Raw genomic sequence first — 20626 nt, 5'->3', positions numbered from 1 at the left:
CTAATGAATTACTAGCACCGAAAAAGTCGATGAAATGGAAACTTTTTCATTGTTTTACTTGCAGCCAGAAACTGATCCTTTGAATGTTATATCAAATTTGGTATGGGAAAGCTTAGCAATATCAATATATACCTCATGTACTTATAGCCAACTTTATTAGCTACTGCTTTTCTGAACTTCACTCTTCAAATTAATGGTAGTGGAAATTTGCAATTGATCGATTTATATAGAAGCCAATATGAGTTTAAATTCTGCGTGAACGATCAAAATCTGAAATGGAATCGATTGCACTGGGTGAAGTAAGATGGATGATTGGAACCACCCTATCGAACCTATTTGCCGTGCTCTCTACATATGTGACAATAACGGTCGAATGTGAGGTTTTGCATCCAGAGCTTAGGCTCTTCTGTGGCTTAGGCCCCAACGTCGGTCCAGAAATCCCGCCGTATCGTACCTTTGAGAGACAATGGAATGTGAATTCAAACGTCACGGTCGGACACGGAACATTATTATCGATGCATTCGGCTTTTCTATCGAAAGAAGTGCTGGGAACGTGCTTGATTGAATAAAAGTGAGATTTTCAGTCGATGGGAGACTTTTTTTGTGTGTGTGTACTACACACTACTACGGTTATAGAATGCCGGGTGACAGCTATTACGAATGACAAATTATTATGGTCGTCTCTGGGATTCGCTTTTTTCGTGCCATCCTTCCAACTAAGAGCACACTCCCCGGTTGGAAATCGATCGAATATGGAGCTTGATGGTTTAATAGTCCATTTTCTTTGTGTCGATGTGAGCTGATCTATATTCAACATATGGCGTTTGGGGCTGGCCATACACGAGAAAATGGGAAAATGGAATATTAATAACCGTAAATCATTGCTCGACTCGACTCGACTCGTCTTCCTCTGCTGGGCCCTGTGAGAAATTCCATGGCTGGGAAACGGTCACTATGTGGGTCATCCATTAATACGATTTTCCTAAGCTAGAACTAATCGATGGAGTGGGAAAGTTGACTCCATACCAGATATCCTCTTCAAGGAGCCACCCCTACTAGGACTCTTTAAAATGCAATCAATTTACCTTTTCTCCTTTTTTGCTTCTTCCAAATGCATCGTCCGTGCTCCGCTGGATGGATCACCAACCAACGGAATCATGCTTCACCGTCGCCGTAATCGGATGCCAACCCCACTTGAACGTAATTAAACGCCCGGACTTCACCTTGGGGAACGACACTGGAATCCTGCAAATGGCATCTTGTTCTTTGTCATTTAAATGCATGAATTAAATGCAAACATCCCTGCACAAAAAAAAATTGTCATCACCAGGAACCGCTACGGATGGAGTGATTTCTCCGAGAGTTTTCTGTTCACAACGTCAAATACAGGTAAGTGAGAGGGATGCCCGTTGGGGAGGATGTATTTTATTTCTTTTTTCGGTTGTTCAAAACGAGATGTAATGTAGAAGCAGCACTCGCTTCAGTGCTTAGGGGTTTACATTCATTGAAATGAGGTTGAACAATTGGAAGCAATGTTTGCGGAGCAAAGTGAACAATTGCTGTAGAATTTGGTTTCGGGCAAATAATCGTGCAGGAGCAGTGCTGCAATTTATCATTGCCATTGACAGACTTTCGCGTGATATTGACTAAATTGTTTTTCACTTTCCCCAAAAAAAAAAACCTTTGTAAAAATCTCATTCATTTTTTTCGTCAATGACAAAGATTAACCTTTTAGCTAAAAGTGTAATTTCGTGCATTTTCAGTCACATTATAGTTATCCAAGCAGTTCAGGACGTAGACGTTTGTTCACTTTGGCGGCTGCATGTAGTTGCTTTGCTCAAGTAATTTAATTTCGCTACAAATTTAGCAAATAAAAAAAAAATCTGCACATGTTCGTCACTGACAATTGACATGGTTTGCCTTGACGATGACTGTTAGCTCAAATGAGTGACCAAAGCAGAATGTTGAATATCGCCGGGTATTTTCGAGATTTTGTAGCACTGCACACTGGGCAAAAATTGACAAAACCGCGACTAAATTGAATATTTCGGCTGCCAAACGGTTTCAATCAACGTGTTACACATATTCTAAGAGGAAAAATTCTGCTGAAACGGTCTCGGTGTCGGTCTCGGTCGGTAGTGGTTTCATTGGCCAGAGACTTTTGCGTACCGAGATAGAGGGCCGGGATCAACCCGAGTTCCCGGTAAAGTAGGAAATGCTGCTATCTATCGACATAATTTTACACTTTACTTAACGTATATTACTGGAAATTGATAGTACTAAGTAGCGGTGCCGGTGGTGTAGTGATAAGCGTGATTACCTCTCACCCCAGCAGGTCTGGGTTCAATCCCAGTCGACGCCGTCGGGATGTTCTGAGGCATAACATCTCTGATCACGCCTTGCGAAGGGAAGGGAAGTAAAGCCGTTGGTCCCCGGTTCATGAGTTGATGGGGCGATAGGTAGGGTCCGGGTATGGGAGCTGCCTCCCTGGAGTCGGTAGCGGAAAACAAGATCGACGGAAAACAAACCAAAGAAAAAAAATGAAAATCAGTGACTTTGTGAAAAATTTGATCAATATCACGCGAAAGTCTATCAATGACAATGACAAATCTCAGCACTGGTTTCAACACATTGAAGGGTATAAAGAGCAGGACCTTCCAATTAGAGTCGGATCCAAGGCAAGAATGACAACTGTATCAAAATCGCATACTTCATAATTTCTCAATAGTGATGGAATAATACGACATGCACTAAACGAAGGAACGGGGTAAACCACGCTAAATCAAATAACTGGTCGCAGTGGATTTATGTCTGGACTATACCTAGAGCGGCCAATGTGGTCAATGATCTTTAAAATCTATAGAAAGCCTATTGATGAAAACCCATGAAGACAGAGCTGTCGCACGGCATGTTATGAGCTATTAATAGATCTGACCGCATTCAGAACCCTCTATCAGAACGGGTTCGAGGGAAATGGCCATATCTCGGTTGATCATAGGCTGATTTTAGTTCTTGACATTTCATTTGCATTGGAAACGGTTTTTCGCATTTCGCATTTTGGATCTATAATTTAGCCATTTTTCAAGAAATTTCTTGGATTTTATTCCAAGGCTAATGGCATTTTCTTAATGACAATATGGCGACAGAGGATTTGACAGCAGGCAAGAAAAACAACAAGCGCAATTTCTTAAAATGTCTAATGCTTACATTGGATGAAAGCAGAACAGAAAAGCATAATGCATGATTTTATTTCGATCACTTTACGGTTATCATCCTCCGACTCCAGATAATTATATATTTCCTCTTCAGGAGTCATTTTTGGTGTAGTAATGTGTCCATGGTTTGCGTTGGAAGTACCGAAAAGTTTTGATTCTTTACTATGTTGTAAAAATAAACTGCCCATTTACACTTCCGACAAGTTGCAACTGAATGCTTATAATTGTTTTAAAATAACTGTTTCATGGCCAACTTGTTTTATTGCGCTTACTTATAAAGCAAAATAAGGATTTATTATTGGGTTTTATAAAAGCAGTTCATATTACCTTTATACTTACAATTCAAGGCAAGTATGATCGTGTCATGATCAGTCCCGCTCCTGATTCGTCCATTGGTTCTAGCGCTTTACCAACCCTCAACTATGCATCGCCCGCCTGTCACCTGAACACTCTGGGACGCATTGAAGTTATCACTGCGGAAGCCCCTTCTTCTCCCGCCACAGTCGAGTTAATCCAGTCATCGTCCTGCAGTCGTCCTGGACCTGTGTGTGGGCTTGGAGAAGGGGTCTTCTAGCCCGCAACTCAAGGCAAGTATGTTCGTGTCATCACCAGTTCTGCTCCTGATTCGTCCGTTGCTTCCAGCGCTTCACCGCCTCAAGAGCAACAACCGGCTGGTTCGACTGAAACGTCATACTCCAATGGCTTCAAATCCCACATCACCGATGGGACATACAGCACTGCACCGGATCTTGCTCACCACGTTTTGGAATATCCCAGACCAGAACGCTCTGCCTGCTGCCTCAAGGAAGCCCCTGAGCCACTCAACCCAGTCGCGCTTGCTGATTCCTGTCATTGTAGTCGTTCTGGCCCTGTGGTTGAGAATGGTATATCACTAAGTATTGGCGCTATGTATCTACCTCCAGACTGGAAATCTGATTCGAGCAGCATTGCAAACCACATCAGTTCGATTGGTACCGTGTTCTGTCAACTAGAACAATACGACCTAGCTCTGGTGTTTGGTGACTACAATCAGTCTGGGCTCTCATGGAACGTTCCTGCAAACGATCTTCCTAGCATTGACTCTAGTAGCACGCTTGTCTCTAATCGGTTGTGGAAACTTCTATACGACTTATTTCAGTCATAAACAAGTTGCTGCAACTTATTGTAGTGGAAGTGTGCTACTCGGGGATGTTCTTCGCTCGAACATGCCCGCATCCTGCTGTGCTCTCCTTGATGGTTTCAACCTGCATGGCTTAACGCAAATCAACTCGATACATACTGAATAGCAACTCTCGGCTGCTTGATCTCGTTCTGGCGAACGAAGCTGCTGGACTGGAATGTTTTATCCTAGAAACCCCAGAGCCTTTGATTGGCATCGACACCAATCATCCTGCGTTGGAAGTTTCCATCAACCTATCTGTTCCTGTTCGCTACGATAACCCCCCTGTTGATGTACATGAGCTCGACTTTCGTAGAGCAGATTTCGTCGCGCTGAGTCACTCGCTTGTCCAGACAGATTGGCAGTTCCTTGACACGTGTTCATCTATTGATGAAGCCGTCAACTACTTCGCTGAGGTCGTTGGCCGGGCAATAACTGATTCGGTCCCATTGAGGAGACCCTCTCCCAAACCCGCATGGTCCAATGCTCGACTACGGAATTTGAAGCGTCTGAGATTGAAGGCCCTCCGTAAATACTGTCGTACTCGTAACCCATTCACCATACGATTATTTTCAACAGCGAGCAACGAATATCGCACACATAACCGCATTCTTTACAAGAGCTACACAAGGCGTGTGCCGGCTTATTTACGGCTTAATATAAAGCAGTTCTGGTCATTTGTGAATACCAAACGAAACGAGGAGGGGCTACCAGTCGAAATTCACCTGGGTGATAGAATCGCCAGCAATTCCCTTGAGAAATGTAATCTTCTGGCAGAACATTTCAAAATCATTTTCAATGACACTACGGCTTCGTTGTCCCAAGTTGTTGAAGCGGTGAGGGACTTTCCCAGTGATGCTTTCAATTTTTCGATTACCTCGGTTACAGTAGACCTCGTCGAATCCGCCATCAAGAAGCTGAAATTTTCTAATGCTGCTGACCCTGACGGGATCCCCTCAAGCATCCTGAAGCGATGCTGTTCAGAGCTTACAACACCGCTTTCGAAGCTGTTCAATATTTCATTACAGCAGGGGGAGTTCCCTACGCGTTGGAAATCGTCATTCATGTTCCCGATCTACAAGAAAGGAGACAAGAGAAACGTCGAAAATTACCGAGGGATCACATCATTCAGTGCCTGCTCTAAAGTTTTCGAAATCATCATCAACGACGCATTATTCTCTAGCTGCAGAAATTACATTTCTACTGACCAACACGGTTTTTATCCCAAGAGATCAGTTCCAACAAATCTAGCTCCGTTCATTTCTTTATGTCTTCGGAGTTTGGAAGCTGGTCCGCAGGTGGACGTTGTATATACAGATCTTAAGGCTGCATTCGACCGGGTTGACCACTCCATACTGCTAGCTAAACTTGAAAACTCGGTGTATCCTCGGGTTTAACTCGTTGGTTCAAGTCCTATCTGACCAATCGGGAACTTTGTGTTAGAAACCGGATCAGAGCAATCGGACTATTTTACAAACAGCTCCGGTGTTCCAGGTAGGTAGTAGGTAGCAACTTGGGACCATTGCTATTCTCGATTTTTGTTAATGAGGCCGGACTGATCCTTCCAACTGGTTGCCGATCGTTCTACGCGGATGATGTGAAGATCTATGTGATTGTTCGTAGCTTCGCCGATTACTTGCGGCTTCAGCACTTAATCGATACTTTCGAAGAGTGGTGCTCAAGAAACTATCTCACGTTCAATGTACAAAAATGTAATATTATCTCATTTCATCGCAAGCTGGCATTCAACTATACGATAAATCACCAACTTCTGCAACGTGTGGACAATGTTCGTGACCTAGGAATCACGCTGGACTGCACCTTAACATTCAAGCTTAATTACTCGGGCATCGTTGCGAAAGCTAACAGGCAACTCGGGTTCATTTTCAAGATCGCTGACGAGTTTCGCGATCCTGCCTGTCTAAAAGCTCTATACTGCTCTCTAGTGCGATCGATATTGGAATTCAGCTCGGCAGTATGGTGCCCGTATCAAGCAGTTTTGATAGCGAGGATTGAATCTGTTCAAAGGAAATTTGTTCGGTGTGCTTTTCGTCACCTTCCTTGGAATGACCCTGTGAACCATCCGCCGTACGAAGATTGTTGTCAACTCCTGGGTCTTGAAACACTAGAACATAGGCGGACGATTAGTCAGGCCGTGTTCGCAGCGAAAGTACTTATTGGTGATATTGACTCGCCAGGAATCTTGGCTGAATTCGAAATCTACGCACCCGAACGAGTTCTTCGGTCGAGGAGTTTCCTGCATCTTGGACCTCGTGCTGCGAGCTACAGCTTGCATGACCCAATACGGTTCATGTCTGGGCGTTTCAACGAGTTTTACGAGTTTTTCGACTTTAACTGTGCAGCGGAAACCTTTCGTCACCGTATACAACGCAGACTCCTGAAAAGGACGAGGACTTCTACCTAATTCACGGACAACTCTATGCCATAGGAGGATAATTTTTTTTAATGCTATAGACTTGGTAAATCAACGGCGCCGGTGGTGTAGTGGTAAGCGTGATTACCTCTCACCCCTGCAGGCATGGGTTCAATTCCAGTCGGCGCCGACGGGATGTTCTGAGGCATAACATCTCTCTGATCACGCCTTCCTTCGGATGGCGTGATCAGAGAGATGTTATGATCACGCATTCCTTCGGATGGGAAGTAAAGCCGTTGGTACCCGGTTCATGAGTTGATGCGTTTATGTTGTCATTAGGGTGACCATATCTATGATAGGGTGGTAAAAAAACGATTTTTTTTTTCAAAATAGACTTTTCAAAAAATTTATAACTTTTGAACCATAGGCCGATTTTATAGATCAAACCGTCAAATGTAAGGTAATTAAAAATTGCTTTTTTGAAAAAAATATAAACCTTTTAAAAAATTAGAATTTGGTTTTTGCAAAACATTGATTGTATGTATTTGTTTTTTTTTTATGGATTTCATGGTTTGTAGACAAGAGGGTGAAATATGTTTTCTTATTTTTCCTTAAAAAATAGGCTTTTTTACACAACATATAAAAAAAACCTGCAATGTTTTTTTCGTTTATGAGTTTTATTTTTTTTAAAGTAATCAAGTTTTGGGTTTTCGCTTAATACTCCTATGTAGCTACATATGTCGCTATGAATCAAAAGAGACGCATGGTAGTTTATTCGCATAGGATTGTTGCGCAAAAATCCAAAACTTGATAACTTCAACATATATAACTCTAAAACGAGCAAAAACACATCGTTGATTTGTTGTAATACCGCTTTTTTTAAAAGCTTTATTGGCGTGATTTTTTTTTTAATTTTGTGTTACAAGCCCTAAATTTTCAAGGAAAAATATAAAAACATATTGCGACTTTTCCTAAAAACCATTTAAACCATAAAAAACAAATTCAATCTATGTTTTTCAATTCCAAACCCAGTATAAAAAAATATTATTTATTTTATAAACAACAAGCTCCGCAACCAGACAAGTTCCTTACATGCCTCGGACAGAGCTATATATTCGGCTTCCATGCTTGATAGGGATACTGCTGCCTGCTTACGACTCGCCCAGCAGACTGTTGCACGGTTCAACAGAAATACGTATCCGGTGTTCGACTTTCGATCAGTTGGATCACCGCTCCAATCCGCGTCGCTATAACCAATCAAATCCATCTGCTGTTGTCTATTCGCTGAAAGCTTTAACTTGTATTCACTGGTCCACAGTAGGTAACGGACGACTCGTTTTAGCTCCGTCCAATCAGTCTCCGTTGGCTGGCTTATCTTTCTGCTTAAGATCGATACGGACGCTCCCACGTCCGGTCGCGTATTGACCGCCACGTAGAGTAAGGCTCCCACTAGACTCCGGTATTCACTGTTATCTGGAAGCAACTTGCTACCTTCACGACTTCGGTAGTATCCTACGTCTAACGGCACTTTCGATCCCTTCGCCTTATCCAACTTGTACCGGCTTGCCAACTTCGCAACATAATTATGCTGATCCAAAGCGTAGAAACCATCTTCGCCTTTCGTAACGCGAATCCCAAGGAAATGAGAAACTTCCCCGAGAGACGACAAGCTAATCCTGTTCTTCAGCTGTTCCTCAACGTTGTCGACTTCCGCTTCGGAGACACTCGCGACGATCATGTCGTCCATATAGATCAGGATGTAGACCAGCTCACCATTCTCCAACTTCTTGCTAATCAAACACGGGTCCGCTCTGCCTTGCTTGAAACCCAATTCACCGAGTATTGCACAAATGGTGTCGTTCCATACTTTTGCCCCCTGCTTCAAGCCGTACAGACTACGTTGAAGCCTGCAGACGAGGTGCTCCTTTCCACGAACTGTGAACCCCTTCGGCTGCTGCATGTACAGCTCATCTCGTAGTTGTCCGTGCAGGTAGGCGCTCTTTACGTCCAGGTGCCGTACAGTCATACGTTTATAGCCAGCAACTGTTAGCAAAACCCTGAGAGTTGTCTGGGTAGCAACTGGTGCGAACACAGCGTCATAATCTACCCCTGGCTGCTGGGAGAAGCCCTGTGCAACCAGCCGCGCTTTGAACTTCGAAACCTTTCCCGAAACGTCCTCCTTTCGCCTATACACCCATTTACAACCGATGGGCTTACGGCCGTTGGGTAACTCCACGAGATTCCAGGTACTGTTGTCCATAAGCGAATCATACTCCTCTCTCATAGCTGCTTTCCACAAATCTTGCTCTGGTCCACGAACGGCTTCCTCGTAGCTAATCGGCTCCTCTTCGATCACTTTCGCAATGTTCACAACGTAATCTCGCAATCTTGCAGGTAGGATACCTCTGGTACTCCTTTGCTCCCGTGAACTGCCTTGCTCCGATGCCTCGTCTTGCTCGACATCCGCTTCCTCAGCTACCGCTTCTGCTTCCTCAAATCAGTAGTACTCATCACCGGAATCAATCACGTCATCCAATGGTACTTCTCTGCTGTTCTCCTCCTGAGCTGCAGCTTCTTCGTATTGTGATTTGAACCAGGAATCATCACCAATACTTTCAACGACTGGATCATCGTCAGATGCCTCCATGAGCGAGCCATTGCCTAACTCAATGAACCGAGCGTCACGACTGATTACTACTGTATTCTTCGCTGGATTGAGGAAACGGTATGCTTTGCGATCTTCACAGTAGCCCACGAATACGAGTTTCTCAGCCTTGGTATCCATTTTTACCCTCTTTAAATCTGGGATATGCACATAGGCAGTGCTCCAAAACCACTTTTCAAAAGGCGTTTTGTCGATCGAACGAGAGGGAAGCCTATTCTGAAGGTAAGCAGCAGTTACTACTGCCTCACCCCAAAATCGTTTAGCAAATCCTGCATCAGCGAGCATGCACGTCGCCATCTCCTGGAGCGAACGGTTCTTCCGTTCGGCGACGCCATTCTGTTGTGGGGAGTATGCCGCTGTTAATTGAGATTTGATACCTTCTTGATCGTAGAATGTCTTGAGCTCCGAGTTGACATACTCCCCTCCCCATCAGAACGGATAACGCAAGGTGTCTTACCAAATTTTATCTTCGCTTGGGCTACAAACCGCTTGATGTATCCAGCAGCGTCAGACTTGTGTCGAAGCAAGCATACGACCGTGTATCGACTGTAGTCGTCGATCAAAGTCATTAAATATCGGACACCGCCGGGCGTCACTGTGGACATGGGTCCACAAACGTCCGTATGGATCAGCTCGAGAATGCTGGTGGCTCTGTTCTGCGAGGCTTGGGGAAATTGAATACGAGAGGATTTACCTGCGAGACAGTGTTCACATACTTTTCTCAAACCGCAGTCCTGCAACTGCAATCCAATGCCGAGTTCCTCCTTTTTAATCCGCTCAACGGCCGCCGGATCACGGTGACCAAACCGCCGATGCCATGTATGTTGGCAGTTCGGCAGGTGTCGAATCTCCTTACTAAGCTTCACGTATTCCACCGTCTTCAAAACGAACAGATCCCCGTACAACTCACCTAGAGCCACTTTTTCACCACTCGCACTCACTATGTCACAGCAGGGTCCAGAAAAGTTCACTTGGAAACCCTTTTGAGTCAGCTTCCGTACCGACAATAAAGCACTGTCTAGCTTTGGAATGTACATTACGTCCTTGAAGAGGATCTTCTTCACTTGTCCATCACCACTTACACAGTTAACAAATCCTTCACCGATTCCATCGGATTTTGTCGTGGAACTGTCGGCCAGAACCACATCCACTCTCACGTCTGTATCCAGTTTCACAAAGAACGAACGGTCATTCGACATGTGGCTTGAGCAGCCCCTGTCGATATACCAGCAACTCCGATGCCGGACGCTTGCTGCCGTGAAACACAACTGAGTATCACTCTCTGCGACCTGCTTTGCATCACTTTTCTTCTTTTGCTGCTTGCCACTTTTCAGAACTTCTTCGCTCTTCTTCGACTGCTGCTATTGCAACAATCGGCAATCCTTCCGGAAATGTCCAGGTTTCTGGCAGTGGTAACACACTTTCTTCTTTTGTCCCTTGAATTGCGTTTTCATCACTTTTTCTCCCGAATCTGCACTTCTTTCCGATCTTCGTTGGTACTCATCCAATAACTTTTGCTTAACAAACGGCATTGTTAAGTCAGCCTCCGGTCGGCTTTCGAAAGCCGTCACCAGGCTACTGTACGAGTCCGGGAGACTTCTGAGCATCATCGCGATTTTCAACGGGTCTTCTAGAGCTTGTCCGGCACACGCGAGTCGGTCGAACAGTTCTACCAATTCACTTAGATGCTTTTCAACATCGCCACTTTCGCACAAGTTCAGGCTACAGATTTTCTTCAGAAATGAAACTCGTGACGTCATCGTAGCCTTTTCGTGGTAGGTTTTTAATTTCCCCCACACGTCTTTCGCCGATTTCGCATCCTTAACCAACCTTAACTAGGGTTACCATATCTAAAACTTGAAGAGGAGGACATTTCATTAGAGGTTTGGAGGTTAAGGAGGACAATGATTCCTTTTCTGAACATTAAAGGAGGACAATGAGTTTTTATCAAACGTTTTAATAATATGTGCGCTATCACAAAATTCATGATTTGCAAAGATTCAATTGATATTGTTCATAACTTGTAGTCGTTACCAACTCAATTCATCTGCTCGGAATACTTCTGAAAAATACATCAAATAAGCCTTCTTAATCAATGTTTGATACATGGAAATGATCTAGTCTAGCTGATTTGCATGAAAACTACAGCTTTACAGCCTCAAAACCATCCCAACTTTTATCATGTTCATAAATCAGGATACTTCCGGAGTGATTTGAGATTTGGGCGTAATTACATTTGTAAACAAACACGTCAATCACCGATTTCTCGCGAATGAAAGCTCAATTTCAAAAACTAATAGCACTATGAGGTGAAGGAATTATTCTTCTTTCATTTGGCATAGCTTGTTTACGTCTCTGTGGTTTTATTCACGAGAAATCGGCGATTGACGTGTTTGTTTACAAAAGTAATAACGCACAAATCTCAAATCACTCCGGACTTGTCATCGCTGAGTGAAACCAACATGGAACATCTAAGCAACCTATTAGTTTACCATTGATTCAGCAAAGGACTCTAAGGCCGCTGCAATAGTGGGAGCGAAGAGGCGCGTTTAGCGTTCTATACAAAAGAATTTCTATCATTGATATTATTCCTTACATTCGATTTCACGATTCGCGTGCCTCTTCGCTCTCAGTATGGTAGCAGCCTAAACAAAATAAATACCTAAAATCCCATAGAACCAGAACGTCAAAATCGAACACATGTTGGATTCAATCTGTGTGGCTGTAAATATAATATAGAAAATATTCAAATAAGCGGCGCCGGTGGTGTACTGGTAAGCGTGATTACCTCTCACCCCAGCAGGCCTGGATTCTATCCCATTCGGCACCGCCGGGATGTTCCTGAGCGAATTAAACATCACTGATCACGCCTTCCTTCGGAAAGGAAGTAAAGCCGTTGGTCCCCGGTCTATGAGTTGATAGGTCGATAGGTAGGGTCCAGGTGTGTGAGCTGTCTCCCTGGCGTCGATAGCATTGGTGCTCAGCATGGAAAACCTGCTATTGTACAAGACTTATTTTTGGAATCAATTTTGACAAACACCTCCAACACAGGAAAAAATCTGAATTTTAACTATCGCGTAAAATCTCCTCTCGTTTAATTTTGAGCTACAGTTGGCATAAACAACGAAATCGTGTACAAGCTTGCATATAATATTACTAATTTAAGCGATATTGCGCTTAAATGTGCACGAAATATCGTGTAAATTTACGCCAAATCTAGTGTTAATTTTATGTGCGCTATATCTAGCAGAAATTTACATGAATTTTTCAAACGGTGAATTTGACAGATAGAAAACTTTCAAATTAACTTGCTATTGTACCAGACTTATTTCTGGAAGACCAGGAATCAATTGATCATTTTATTAAGCTTCTGCATTTATGTTCCATCAGATGTCACAACTGTTGTTTACGGTGACATCTATCGGAAACTACACACAATCTGTGTTCCTATAATTGTTCACAGAGGGCACTGCAGTGCAAACCATGTCTGGTACCTCTATATATGCATTTAGATTATTATTCGAAGTCCCTCTTTTTTTACACATTCTGCACAAAAAATAGCTTACCCCTTTCATAATTTCCCGCCGAATTTTATGCATGAGGCGGGGCATAAAGTATCTTTTGCGAAGAATATGTAAAAAAAGAGGGACTTCAAATGTTAAAGCAAATGTATATATAGAGGTACCAGACATGTTTTGTAGGTACTCTATTTTGTATACAGTGAAAGGGAAATTAATCGAGTGTCAACAAAAAAAATGGCATGTTGAGAGATTCAGGTCGTGAGAGCAAATTTTCTCTCTCAAATTTGAATTTTTGGCTCTCTGGGAACCGGTAGTAAAGCAGCTAAAATTGTATGGGGAAAAATCATTTTTATTTAATTGTAGCTTATTTAACAATAATTTTCGGGATAAAACTGAACGAAAAAGTTCCTGATTATTTTCTTTAGGTTGTCATTCACTTTTTCACCTGAATATGCACCGAAAGCGAATTATTCCCACTTCTCTTAATTTCTATATGGGGATTTTTATCACTTCATACCAACGGAACAGCGCTATCTCTGTGGAAAATGGTCGAACAAAATGATTAATTTTGACAAACGCTTCGAAAATCGGACGATCGACAACAAAGGGGGTTTCCAACATTATAATTTAGACTGTGTTCCATTTGATGAAATTTCACTGACGTTTTGAAAACCATCGAAAATCCATCTGTTTTTGATCGTCCGATTTTCGAGAAATTGTTTATCAAAATTGATTCCTGGTTTGTCTAAAATAAGTCTGGTAGAATAGCAGGTTATTTTAAAATTATCCATCTGTCAAATAAAAGTTAAAATTCACCAAATGGATCACAGCCTAAATCTAACCTTTTTTACTAAAGTTGATAAGGTTAACATCATTGGGGCTTCATCCAGCCTGTTGATGTAAAACAACAATAAAACAATAGGGATTGATAGCTGTAGTATTCTCCTAGTCCCACCATCGAATGGCATTTGCTAGATAAGATGAAGTTGCGACATTATTAAACAGCTCTACAAACAACGTTCTTTGAAAACAATTTTATGAATGTGTTACTGGAAAAAAATGCAAGGATTAAAAAGGAGGACATTTTTAGGCTAAAGGAGGATGTAGAAAAAATATTGAAAAAGGAGGACATGTCCTCCTTTAGGATACCATATGGTAACCCTAACCTTAACTGGCTGTCCTCTAGATAGAGCACAATCGTCGCGTGGCACTTTTGGTCTGATCTTTTCCATGCTGGGGTCACTGGCTCTGGCTTTGGGTCGTCCACTACCGAGACGGCTAATACATAGGTGTAACAGTCGGAAGAAGTGTTAGTTTGTTTACTTAAATGAACCATGCCCATTTTGTTATGGCATGTTTGCTATACGAAATGCGCCTCGTGTTTATTAGCGAATTTCACATCAAAGATTGATTAATTGAGTAGGAAATCAGTTTGGCACGGCATTTGTGACCAGCATACACCTTCCGGTAGTATGAAACAGGTCAAAAACTGTTCAAATGCGCAGATAAAATTTTTGTTTTGAATTTCTGTATAGCAAAATAGTGAACTTTTCGTGAACATTAACGGCAAAGAACTCACCAACACTGGGAGACTGTGAGTTCCTGCCCACCTGTTCATTTTCCATCGTGGTCCACTACAGACCAGAGATCTTCCCGTATCAGGAGCATCTCCATTCGTTGTTTCCATGTCTGGTAATTTTGATTACACAGACGTGCGAACAGAAACTTGTTCTCAGACATTTTTGCTCCTATTCACTCGCGCACGACAACTTACACCCACACTGAAAGTATTTTCCACCGACTAAGGTGTTCGCACCAATCGATCGAGCAGCAAACAAAAGCTCTCGCAACGAAAACGAACCAGTCAGTCACACGCGCCGAGATGAAACGAACACAGCCAAACAACCCACACGACAATGTCGCTGCTACCAACACTCGCGCCGAATAACAATTCGCACTAGCACACACAAGATGCCTTGTCCATGAGCAGCCAACAGCCAAGAAGCAAAATGGACGCCACCAATCCGAACTGTAACGCAATTTCCAACAATAAAAGTTCACTTCCTTCCAACCATCCTCTGGGCCCATAACCTGTTGGGGCAGAACCCGGTTCGAGTGGACAGGTTATGCAGGGAATTCCGACGGGCGAACTGTGGACGACCGGCTAGGGAAACTTCGGAATACGCGCACTGATTAAAAAAGGTGAACAGCACGCGGCTTGACTAATAGCGTCTTTATTAGTGTAAGGTTACATGTGGAATGAAAAAATTTGTACTCTTCTACCTACTCTTCTTTCTGCTCGCTTTGTCGCCGTTACTGTCAAATATCTTACGGGGGGAAGGATAGCAACGGTCGACGAGGTAATATCGCCAAGGTACATGACAGTCAACAAATAACAGTAATGACATCTAATGGCCAATAAGCGCAGAAACCATTTCCTTCGGTTCATTGATACAACCTAAATGGTTCATGCTTTCGGTAAAGTTGTTCATTAGAATTGTGCCTTAGCCATGGGAATTTGGCTAAATATTAATATTAATAAATAATACATTATTTCAAAAATGCATTTCATATAATATCTTTATTCTCCATGTTTTATTTATATAGGTTGCCTCCATTTCGATTTTCGGTTGTTTCGGTATCAATAAACATTTACCATTAAGTAATGAACCCACTGGTGCTCCAAAACTTTGAGAAGCTTCTGGAGCAAAATCCTGAAACATGTTTTATGACTTTGTTCTACCTATATTTAACACAGGATGTCAGCCCTTCAAGAAATATCGTGCAGTCTTCTCCGATTTCGGCAATTCAGTGAATTTTGATTTATCTATGACGCAGGAAATCCGCGGAATTCCAGAGCATCATCGTCCTATGATTGCTCCGTCATTATACTCTGCAAAGTTTGGCCATGTTGATTCTGCAAGAACGTTTTTCACAGATGGATCTCTAATAGAGGAGTCCGCTGGTTTTGGTGTATTTAATGAATTTCATAGCGCCTCTCGAAAACTTGAAGCTCCTTGTTCTGTGTATGTGGCTGAACTGGCAGCAATTTACTACACTTTGGAAACGATTGCTTCACTTCTTCCAAACCACTACTTTATGTTTACGGATAGTCTCAGATCTGTCGAGGCTATCCGTTCCATTAGGCCGGTAAAGCATTTCTCGTATTTTCTCTTGAAAATACGAGAGCTGCTTAGTGCTTTATCCGTGCGTTCTTTAATCATCGCCTTCACGTGGGTCCCTTTGCATTGACTCAATTTTGGGCAATAAGAAGGCGGATTTACTTGCGAAGGTGGGCGCTATGGAAAACGACATTTATGATCTACAAATCGCCTATAGTGAATTTTTCTCTATTTGTCGTCAGCAGTCGCTCGTTAGCTGGCAACATCAATGGAGGGAAGGGAGCTTGGGACGATGGCTACATTCAATCGCTAAGGTGTCGAAGTTTGCATGGTTCAAAGGGTTGGACTTGGATCGAGACTTCATACGCGTGATGTCTCGTCTCATGTCCAATCACTATTGTTTAAACGCTCACTTGTTCCGTGTGGGGTTGGGAGACAGCAATATCTGTGAATGTGGACAAGGTTACCAGGACGCTAATCACATCATTTGGTCTTGTGCGGAGTATCGTGGAGTCAGATCACATTTTTATGATTCTCTTCGGGCTCGAGGTAGACAACCTAATGTTGCAGTTCGGGATATTTTGGCTAGACGTGATCTGGAGTTTATGAAACTCATATATGTTTACTTTAAAAATATTAACCTAAGATTGTAAGTTTTATTAACCTTGTGTTTAGTTTGTATTTTGTACGTGTGGGCAGTGTTGGAAAAGTTCGGGATATTTCACGAAGTTCACCAAGGGAAAAGTTCGCGAGTCATAGTGAATTTTTGCGAACTTTTCCATCGTGGGGGTTTTTTAATGTTTGTTTTCAAGATGAATAGAAAAAAATCATGTTTTAGGATTAATTAAATATTTGTATCGTAAACCACATTTCAAACCTCCTTCTTCCCTTTTCCCATCCAAAAAATTGTAAATCTCCACTAACCTCGAGACAACCGCGAGTACTCGGTCCAGTTCCTTTAACTTAAATATAAGACAGTAATAATGTATAACGGAAATGATAACTCGGCTCTGTAAAGTTTATTCGACTGAGCCTATTCAAATAAAGTTATTATTAAAAAAAAAAACATTTACTATTTAAATAATCCAACAGTCAAGTTCAAGTACGCAGACCTCCGCCGTTGTTTATAAAACACAGTCCTGATATCGAAATCTAACCGGCATTCTTCTCATATTTTTTCTCAACCCCAAACAGACACTGAAATCCGCGATCTAAGCGTAACGCATCGAGGAGGATCAAACGGCAGTCCACAGCTTCATCAACCCTCAATCAGCAGATGGTCCATCTCGGTCGCAGTCTCAGCCCTTCTGCTAGTTTTGGCCAGCATCCGTAGTAACATCAGCAGCAGTAACAGCTTTTGAAGGTGATTGTTAGTCATGTAAGCAGAACTAAGAAGCAAAAAAAAAGTACTTTTAGATTAGCAACGATCAGATCACATCCAACATTCCCACAAAAATTTACACAAGCAACATGTACAACACAGAACGTCACAAGCTAAAGAACAAAAAAAAAACACGAACGGAAAAGGATATCAATCGGTGTTGTTCGGAAGAGGGAGGAAGTGAGCAGGAATAGGTGCAATCGCAACGGTTTTGTTTGTAATAATTGCGTTACCAGGTTCGATTATACACGGTTAAATCAATTACCACAGCAAAGGGTGCACCGGAGCATCTGTTTTCGGTTCAATCATTGCGTGCCGGTTGGATGATTAAGTTTTAATTTGATTTACCTGCGGGAGTTGGATTTTCCGTGGAACAAAGAGCAAACCAAATAATGGTAGTTAAGTACACAAACATATTTACACCGTCACAAAAGAGTGCGCGATTAATTTGGTCGAGTTTTGTTAAAGAGTTGGGTTTTTTTTTTATTCATGTAAATTAGTATGAAAGTTGGACTGGTTCGAAGAATCGGCGGGAAATTTCCTGGGGATTTAATAATTACACATTTTCCCACGAACCGGTCCAGCAACCGAGCAACTCACAAAAATGATGCAACCAAGAAGACTATTTTTGATATGAGATAAAAAGAAATTAATTTAAAAACGACAAACAAAATGAGCGAGGTTGAATAAATAATGGAAAAGTGAGCGATAAGAGAGGGCGATAAAGTTAATTTATTTTTAATTAAATTTAAATTGCCAAAATGGGCGCAAACGAGGGGTACTTGGTTTGTTGCATGCTTTCGAGAATGATGTACACACAAACACTTGTGCACACACACACACACACACACGCGCGCGCATACCCGCGAGTACACTTCAACGACGCAGTGTCTATTGTCTGGTAGTGGAACTCGGCATTGTTCTGGTATTCAATAATGGGGCACAGTGGGTTAAAAAGAGTAAAAATTGGTCACATTTGTGAATCATTTTGGGGAGCACATTTTGAAATGAACGGCAATAATTCAATTACATCAGTGGGTTGTGGGTGGTCACGGGTGGTCGTGACTTCTGAGCACTCAAACCAATAACAATCCAATAAATTATCTAATGCACTGATGCATGATGGCTTACATCGGGATGTTTTACTGCACAACTAATGTGCGGTGAAAGAATGCAATAAAGTTTTGGGGATACATTTTTTAAAACTTGTTTTTGAAACACATTCTATGCCTATAATTTCATACAGGTTGTCGTCTCATTTGGCTTAATAAAATTTCCTTAGTTTTCCATAACTTTAACGGAGATAAACATCACGAAATCTCTTTTTAAAACGTGTTAAAAATAAAATTTATTTGATAAAACAACAACAACAACAACGGCCATTAAAGTTTACGTTTTTAAAACACGACAATCAGTTTTAAAGCAACAGCTTTACAATCATATCCCAAAAATATTGAAGTTTAACATTTACTGCACTTTAGTAAGCCACAGATCTCAAAATATTCAATGCCTTGAAGTTTCAAATAACAAGCACAAGTTGGTGATATTGAAAATTTTAAAACTGCCATCAGTGCTGGCAAAATCATCACTCAAATGATATTTTTCCGCTCTCATACGCTCTAAATATCACGCGAGATATTGGAACAAAATATCATGCTTGATATTGATGTTACAAGGACTATTGCGAGACTATTCATAACGTGTAAAAATCAAGCTAAGAGTTTGCTCGACACTAAAACGATTCCATTGCACATCGTTTTCTTAGAAAGAGAAAGTCTAGTTTGCTATCTCTTTTTACTCTTCACCGATGGCAGCCGTTATAGAAGTTTCGGTTGGGTTCGGGTGTACAGCAAAAATCAGGAAACTCAATCTCACCACAGTTTGGTGAGATTTGCAGTTGGTGAGTTTTGTTAGCTTGATAATCCGAGCTGCGATATCACAGCTTGCAAAATCAACCGCACTTGTTTGCTTGTTGATTTTTGTCTATGAAAATCAAGCGTGATCTTGAGCATTGGTGAGATTTAATTTTTTGATATTTTCCTAACACTGCTGCCATAATTATGGAAAAAAATGATAGATTTCAAGTTTGCATTTAACTTTATGAAAGATACGAGATGTTAAGTGAAGTTCCATAATTTTCACATCAATTGTAGGAAATGTGCGGAAGGTCTGAAGAATAAAAGGAAATGCTAAGTATTACGTTGCAGATTAATGAACAAGCTGCGGGAACATAAGGGAAGCTCATAAAAAATCTTGAAAATATGGACAACATCATGGAAGACTTAAAAAAGCTACTGCTTCAAAAAAGCTACACGATCTTTTAAGAAGTTCTTGGAATTCCAGAAATATTAAGAGAACTCAATGTAAGTCAAATGAAATTCAGAGATCTGGAGCGTATTTGAGAAAAAAAAACCGTGGAAGATTTTAAAAAGTTCCAAGATACAAAAAAAAACTATTTCTAGAGATATTTGGTGAATTTCAGAGATCTTATCGGCAGTTCCCGGAACGTCCAGACTTTTGGAGGAGTTTAAAAATCTATAAGTGTGAGATAAGATAAATTGAGGACAGCTCCACGTTCTTTAGGAACGTGCCGATAATTTCAGGGATGTATTTCTAAAAAACCTTCAAAGTACTTATGAAAACTTCAAAAATATTTCGGCAATTTCACAGCGGTCCCGAAAATTCAGGAATGTTTAAAAGTACTTAAAAGAGTTCCATTTATTTCAGAGCAGATCAAAATATGGTGGAATTGTGAGATGATTCTCTGATCTGTACAGATCAGATTACCCAATGGCAGCTCAAATAATTTCAAGGAAATCGCATAAGTCATACAGAAGTTTTGAAAAGTTCAGGGCAATTCCGCAATTTTTATTAAAGCTCCATGAAAATTTCTAAAACGTAAGGGAAGTTATATTACCATTGGGAAAATGTGAGAGTATTTAAAAAATTGTATATGAGTATCATGGGAATTTCAAGAGCCTAAAAAATTGGCGAAAATTTTACTAAGTTGATTCAAGAATTTCAAGGCAGTTCCATTAGTTTAAAAAAAGCGATATCTTCCGAAAATTTGAAGAGATCTTTAAAGAAATATAGAAGCTTTAAGTTGATTCGCTGTGAGATCCGTATTCTTGCTACCACTGCGAAACTTTAAGTGCACAAATATCAGCTTCCATGACACATACTACAATG

At 41.5% G+C, this 20626-nt stretch overlaps 1 protein-coding gene across 1 annotated transcript in view; it reads left to right on the top strand.

Moving 5' to 3' along the window:
- Nucleotides 1-18843, top strand: part of LOC135705449 (hemicentin-1) — a 599061-nt gene extending 580218 nt beyond the window's left edge. The window contains exons 11-12 of the mRNA XM_065227201.1: nucleotides 1331-1389; nucleotides 17251-18843. Of these exons, the coding sequence (XP_065083273.1) occupies nucleotides 1331-1389; nucleotides 17251-17417 (226 nt within the window). The 3' untranslated portion in view covers nucleotides 17418-18843. The remainder of the gene's footprint in view (nucleotides 1-1330; nucleotides 1390-17250) is intronic.
- Nucleotides 18844-20626: the final 1783 nt, after the last annotated feature.

This window comes from Ochlerotatus camptorhynchus, unplaced genomic scaffold (genome assembly GCF_037179485.1).
Source record: "Ochlerotatus camptorhynchus isolate MF236.1 unplaced genomic scaffold, CSIRO-AGI_Acam_v1.1 ptg000267l, whole genome shotgun sequence".
NCBI classification, from domain to species: Eukaryota; Metazoa; Arthropoda; class Insecta; order Diptera; family Culicidae; genus Ochlerotatus; species Ochlerotatus camptorhynchus.
Note: the sequence above shows the minus strand (reverse complement) of the source record. Positions and strands in the feature narration are given on the sequence as shown.